The following is a 7,283-nucleotide window of genomic DNA, read 5'->3' as shown; positions in this document are numbered from 1 at the left end:
GCCTTCCTTCAACCCCAGAATTTTCGCTTTCATTTACGAATTCCGTATCCCCTGTTCGCTGGTAAACTTCTCTACTACGGCCATCCTCTGTTCCATCTTTTCTTCCTCCCTCTTTGTTTTTTAAATCCGATAGGTCGGACCAAAACTGTTAGGTTCCCAAAAGGAAAACAAAGAATCCCCACGAACACAGCAAAAAGAAAAAAAAAAAACTGTTTTATTCTAGTACTCTTCAAAACTCACAAAAGAATTACAAAGGAATGTAGTTCCTTTCACACAGGTTTGATCCTGTCAAACTTTACACAACAAATCAACTAACCTCCTCCCACAGCAGGTTGGTCTCCCTTAACAACTTACTAACCCCCTTATCCCTTATTTTTAAATTTCCTTCTATGATACACCCTCCAAGTATTGTCCTTATTTTCTTGCCTAACACAGGATGAAGTGCAAGTCAATGTACTTGAAGAATCAGGTTTCAGGCAATACTTATTTGTTAAGCTTTAGATTTTGTGACTTGATCTGAAACCTGGAAGAATAGTTTGTTACTTTCTAGTATTGACTGAATCACATTATGGGCACTTGTGTCAATGGTGACTCTGAATTTTATAATGTCACAAAAACAAAATAAAAAAATACAAGTCCCTGGTAGAACCTAAAAGGTATGATCGTACGGATCACTCATTTCACAAGGTCGATAAATATTGACCATTTTGACGGAAATATCAATTTCTTATGAAGCATTTTTACATTCCTTCAGTAGAACACAGAAAAACACAAAAAAAGGTTCAGTTATGCTTAATAAATTTGAAAACCACAAACAAAATAAAAAAAATAAATTTTATTAGACACTCAAAATAAAATTAAAAATTTATTAGTGGTAAGCATATTTAAGCTAACTATAATATTAAACTAGAGTTGGACTCAAACTCATTCGACTGAAAAATCAATGATAAAACAATCGAATTTACCACTCATTGATTTGATATTTCCCTAAGTATTAAAGTAAGTGCAATTTGACACGATTGCAGATGTTGTAAACCAAATTGTAGTGATATTTATAGGGAATGGAATCTCAAGGAACGACCAAGTTAAAGGAGCAAACTTCCTTGCACCGGAGTTGAAGTTAAACCATCTAATATCACCACTCGTACGAGGAAGGTAAGGTGAAAAGAAACTCATTTTTTTTCCTTCCTAGATGGCAAAAATGCTTCAATCTTTAACTACACATTGATGGTTTTATCTCGTGTACTCAAACGACAGCATCACAAGTAGTCTTGCTTGGCAGCATTGGAAGCAAAAAACTAGTACTACGGGACACTGTTGCGAGGTTCCCCCGGAGCATTCACTAAACGTCCATTCTGAAGTAGGTAAGCAGGAAAGGGGGATTGACAGCTGCTGATATGAGATTTTAACCGGGGTATGTTTGGATGGGCACTTCTACATCTGTGGCACCTCAACTCCATGGAGAGTAGCTTGTCATCATCTTTCAATGTTGCCTTCCCATCACTAGAGATCTCATCCATTACATCAACCGAGTCACGAAAGAAAGCAGTGTTAAACGAGTTCCAGTGCTTCTTATTCTTTAATTGTGTTGATTCAAAGTCCTGGCTAATAACATGTAAATGTAGTTGTCGCATTGATGGTGCCTGCAAATAGTACAGAAGAAAAATACTTTAGTAGTTACTGAAGATTTCAGTTTACAGATGATACACCTAAAACCATGACCAACAAATGAAAAGCGCACAGCCATAGTTGCACTTGCAGTTACCCGATGATTAACCCTCTCAAACCTGAACCTGTCTAACAGGACAAGTAATTTTTTTAGTAACTTATTTCTTTCACAATTTTAAATATATTCCTTTCAATAACTTTCCTTGCTGAAAATCACTGCTAGTATTTATCAGTAACCTTGAGTTATTGATTGATAAGTTTAACCACCAAAGAAGTTATCTTTAAACTCAATTTTTAATGAATCCAATTTAGCCATCACCTAACTCAAATGTGTTTTCACAGAAAACATATGTACCAAAGTCACTCATTAATAAAAGCAGAACATTCTTTTCCTTTTTTTGGGTGGAGTAGAGGAAAAATAGCTCTTGACTTAAGAGTCTTGAACATATATTCTTCATACCGAGTGATATCCAAGTCGAAATACCAGAGAAGCATTCTCGTTCAAGAACTTCTCTGCCCACTTTAAACCCACATCATGCATCTTGTTCAATAACTGAAGGTGCTCCTTTTGGACATCAGCGAGGCAGTCAAGACCCCCAATTCGTGCCAACACCAGAACATGCTTCTGTGCCTGCAAAACACAAGTAAATTCAGTTTGATACATTAGTAGCAGAGTAATTCATAAGACATAAAATAAGGTAAAGAAAAAGAAAAATGACTAATTCAACCTTTGGATACATATCATTCAATACAACAACATCATCGGAAATTTCAAGTAAGTCACCCTTTTGCTGTTGAGGATGCATAGCTATTTGGTGAAGAGCTTGAGTCCATGATCCCCAAGCCTTACTTCTGCTCCTCTCAGTTCTTGTATGCTCTGAATCTACCTTTTCATCCTTAGAATTAGTAAAGGCCAATCCTAAGCCATCATGATTTCCCTTGCATTTCTTGCTTTTCTCTGATCCATGATCATGACCTCTCTTACTCTTTTGATCACTAGTAAAATATTTTCTGGAAGAACAATCAGACCGAACCGGCAACTCCAAAGACTTCCTTTCAAGGTTTTCACTTTTTCCCACTGGTATCCCTGGCTGGTTCATCACAATAGATGCAAAACCTTCAAAAAGTGAAGTATAAGCATCTTGGAGAATTTTGCAGCCTTTACTATAATCATTATTTAGATAATTTGGTCTTTGTGGGTTCATATTAGGTCCAAGAACATGTATTACATGGGTTACACCCTCTCTGGTGAACAAAGGAGAAGATGAAGGTAGAGGGACAACAGCAGCATTCCCAGGCGAAAGAGATTTTACTTTTTCTTTTGTTGCAGACTCCAGTTCTGGACCTGCAGCATTAAAAATTGCTGCATTAACACCTCCACCTCCAGGTTTCAACCTCCTGCAAAGGATTTTTCACTTAACCAAGAGAAAATTTGAAAGTGGCAGGTCTGACTGAAATACAGTTTATTACAAGTATTAAGAGCTAAACTGGGGCCCAGGAAATAACTAAAAGACAAAGAGATCCACATCAATCAACATGCAGGTCTTGGTGTGAACTCAAATAATTACAATGGATGCCAAAATCAAAGGCAGTTTCTTTGATTGATTAGCAGCTGATTGTACATGGCATACAAGAATTGCTAGATATAGCATTTCATCATAAAATTAAAGTAAACAAAAACTTCCTTATGTAACTTCAAATACGTAGAGACTGGTGCAATACTAACATACAAAATGACATGTCAGCTAACTGTCATAATGGTCAGTAATCACACATGTACGAGGGTGAGGGTCATCTCCTGTTTATGAAATTTTTAATTCAGAATTATGGATTAATGTTTAACAGATTTACATATACACTGCAATCTTAGAAATAGAACTTACCAGTTGGCAGCATTAGCAATGGCATTACATCGCAAACCTCCCCTGGAATAAAGATGAGTAATGTCCCCAACATGGGTAAAAAACCTTTGGGTGTCCATGTTTTTTTCCACGACTCTGGCTTTAACTAAGGAAAGAATCTTTGACTTGTGAGACAAGTCAACAAGAACAAGTCTGGCATTCCTAAACTTATTTGAGAACTCCACAACCTTCTCGATAATAATATCAGCTGCCTTCTCAAGGTTGAATTGGAAATCAGATGTTGAAATAGAGGGAAATGCCAAAGTGGAAATATCATCCAGACAAACTTGATCGGCATGGTAACCAGCAGAGCCAACTTCTTGGCCTTCTACTTCCTTTGACTCTAAGTTGGCATTATCTAAAATTGAGGAAAGTGTTTCCTTATCTTTGCAGTAGGAATTATTTTTCCTTAGAGTCTGGGAAGTAGGGTCTTCAGTGCTTCTCGTTGTAGATGTAGCAGTAAGTGGGACCTCTGCTTTTTTTAGGAACTTCATTATACCAACTTGAATTTTGGAATCTGTATTCTTCTGACCAAAGCAGCCATGTGAAAGACTATCCAGCGGCCCAAGTGAGCTGTATGTATTAATAGCATTTTTTACATCATTCTCATTCTGACAAAATGTTATCCGGTTAAAGCCTTCACTTAATTTGGGAAGTTCTTTATGTTGAAGCATTCTATTCACAACTGCAGCAGCTTTTCCACCCTGTAAATTTCCTTCATGCCCAGTTCGTTTGACTGATCGAGAAATACAAAGCTTAGCAGGAAGATCAAGTACAACTGCATGGACATCTATTTGGAGTCCACCATCAAGCTTTATAAATTCTGACCGCTGTTCTCTGTTAAGATTGCACCTATCAATAAATACACTCTTCCCATCCTTCAACGCACTAGTTGCACTGCTTAGGCATTGAGCTTTAGTTCCTGCTTTACCATTTCCAATAGTGTCCTAAAACAAATGAATAACCAGTGTTAGATAAGATCCAAGGCTTTTGGTTGAGCCTGTTCTTTCTCTCTCTCTGTCAATAGAGTTGAAGCAAATGATGAGCCTTGGCAAAAGAGTAAATTTACTGTCTTCAGACTTGATGGTCATTAGTTTTACCAATAACCAAGGTTATCAGACTCGAGAGTTTACTCTGACTCGTGGGAGCCTAGTAAACCCGACTCGTAAACCCGACTCGTAGACTCGTAAGAGTCTACTCCTCCTAAAAAATTTAACAAAAAATAAATAATTCATGATACCAAATCCATAATATTGAAATAAACAAGTTCATACACTAATAAAATAACTAAAACAACATCAATGTTATATAATTTAAAAGTCTCATTTATCTAAACCTCTAAGAAAATCATCTAACCCTAAAAAAAATAATCAATTAGCCAATCTGCCCTAAAATTAAACATAAATTCAATCTGTCCAAAGCAGTAAAAAAACTTCAGGATGTCCAAAAGTCTGCCCCAAACCCAATGAACAAAAAAGCCCCAATCCATTTTTAAAAGCTTAAACCTAATTTTAAAAACCCTAATCCAATATGTCCCAATCTGTCCTCACTGCAGCAGCAGAAGTGCTTTGTGAACGGCGCGCAGTGCGGCGAGGCGAGGTGCGATGCGAGGAGCGGCGCGACAAGATGCGATGCGAGGAGTGGCGTGGCAAGATGCGACGACGAGCGGCGCGACGAGATGCTGCGGCGATGACGGCAGTGGAGAAGATGAGATCGTGAGTGTGAACCAGGGAAAACCCTAAAAAATCTAACCTAATCGCAAGAAAATGCACTGTTTTGGGTCCATTTTACGCAACTCGGTGACTCGGTCTTAAACTCGCGAGTTTGGCCGAGTTTGTCCGAGTTTGACCGAGTCAACTTCGGGTTTACTCAAAAACGAGTTTACTCCCGAGTTGACTCGCCAACCTTCACCTGACTCTTAAACTCGTAAGGGTTTACGAGTTAACCCTAGAGTTTGATAACCTTGCCAATAACAGTATCCTTGTGCACACAAAGATAAGGTTGTGTACATCGAACCCACGACAGAACCCCACAATCTCTCCACATATGGAAGTAAGATTGCAAATGACAAATCCTCCTCAGACTTTAGCCTTGTGCACTGGTCTTCCATTTCAGGGGTGGGGTCATGTCACAGCCAAAACCCTTAACCGAAACAAAAGACTAGCTCTTCAACAGCAAACAATAGTATTTCCGATTTCTTTCTCAACTCAAGTTCACATTAAATATGAAATAGAATATCCTTCAGACATAAATAATAGTTCTCAAGAGTGGAGAGGAGATTATTATAAATGAACCAGAGCATAGAGCGACAAGAAGTTGACTGTGTACTAATCGATTTATCAAGGGATGTATCAAGGCATTATTCAAATTGTCTTTATATATGGCCAAACAAATCAAACACTACAATGACGGGCATAAGATTTGCTTTCACCAAATATATTGATTGCATCATTTTATACAAGTATATTTCTTTAGAAGTTGAGAAGGAGAGAGAGAAGAAATCAAAGAAAATCAGACAAGGGTAAAGTGTTGGCTGGAGGAGAGGAGGTACATGACAATTTTCATTTCTTTTGTTCTAATGTTAAAATTTCTTTTATAGAATGAATATACTTCGCTAAAAATATATTTTAACCATGAAATATGTATCTAGCTATCTCTCCCAAACCCCTCATCTTTTTGCCTTGTCCTCCATCCAAACATACCCTAAAGTCCCCCATTCAGGCATGTACTGGCACACCCAATAAAAATATATCAAATGCCCAAGGATAAAAAGCTACCCTTGATTCAACTCAGACTTACTAACACTGCAAAAATCAACCATTTCCCATCAATTCTCGACGACGAACTAACACTCCCAAGCATGTTTTCATTGCTTTGAAGTGCAGTTGGTACTGCATTGCCAATACCAGAACCGTCGCCAAATGCATAAAAAACTTTCACATTGCGACCATGGTATGATTGTGGTCATGAAAAACAACTTAAAAAATAAAAACTTTATTTGTTTCCCTTTCATGGTTATCCGATCTAGTGAAAAAAAAAAAGTGCAGTGGTAAAAGTGAAACCCACTGAAACATTTCATCGAACAGAGAGAAGAGAGTGAACTAAACCTGGCAAACGCGAACCCAGTGGCGAGTAGAGGAACGCATTACATCTTCACCGAAGGTGGATTTGCCACTTCCAGGTGCTCCAACCAGGATCACCAAAACGGGCTTCCCCTCTGCGTTTAAGACATGGAGACACACAAAATAATCAAAAGGGTTTCAATTTCCGTGATTTATTTCGTGCATGAAGAGAAGGTAGTAGAAGGAAACCTCTGGGTGCAGAAGTTTCATCCTCGTCCATCATGTCCATCTTCAAATTCGAACCTTGTTCGTCAAATTGTTTTTGTGAATTTAGATCACAACCAATGGAAATATTATGTCATGCTGTCTGTCAATTTCGGGTTTCAATGTTTCTAGTTTTTTTTAAAGAGTTAAATCTTCAATTTTTATCCTCCAGATTAATTAAACTTTAGAGTACGAGAAGGACTAGATTATATTTTATTCTTTATTTTACTTTTTATAAAATACTAAATTATCAAGATATTATTTTAGAGGATAATAAAATTTCAATATATTCAATGAGATTTTAAAATACTGAAAAGTAATTAATTAGTATTTAAAATTGTACAAATTTTAATGATTTGTTTTGTTCATTGATTTTTTAAATTTTGTA

General features: G+C 37.2%; 1 protein-coding gene across 3 annotated transcripts; it reads right to left on the bottom strand.

Annotated features, from left to right (window-relative positions):
* Nucleotides 1-1,026: 1,026 nt before the first annotated feature.
* On the bottom strand, nt 1,027-7,052 carry APTX (APRATAXIN-like protein). Of its 3 annotated transcripts, none has more exons than XM_068621939.2 (6): nt 6,881-7,052; nt 6,677-6,786; nt 3,552-4,516; nt 2,397-3,066; nt 2,129-2,299; nt 1,027-1,643 (listed from the first exon to the last, which is right to left on the bottom strand). In XM_068621939.2, the coding sequence occupies exons 1-6, from the start codon at nt 6,918-6,920 to the stop codon at nt 1,305-1,307; spliced, it is 2,295 nt and encodes a 764-aa protein (XP_068478040.1). In that variant the 5' UTR covers nt 6,921-7,052; the 3' UTR covers nt 1,027-1,304. The 3 variants fall into 3 exon arrangements, with proteins under 3 accessions (XP_068478040.1, XP_090152808.1, XP_090152807.1); XM_090296682.1 differs by having other exon boundaries at nt 2,397-3,013; nt 6,881-7,016; XM_090296681.1 differs by lacking the exons at nt 6,677-6,786; nt 6,881-7,052 and having other exon boundaries at nt 2,397-3,013; nt 3,552-5,976.
* Between the last annotated feature and the right edge of the window lie 231 nt (nt 7,053-7,283).

This window comes from Phaseolus vulgaris, chromosome 10, assembly GCF_051622355.1.
Source record: "Phaseolus vulgaris cultivar YP4 chromosome 10, ASM5162235v1, whole genome shotgun sequence".
Lineage (NCBI taxonomy): Eukaryota > Viridiplantae > Streptophyta > Magnoliopsida > Fabales > Fabaceae > Phaseolus > Phaseolus vulgaris.
This window is presented reverse-complemented; position numbering and strand designations above follow the sequence as displayed.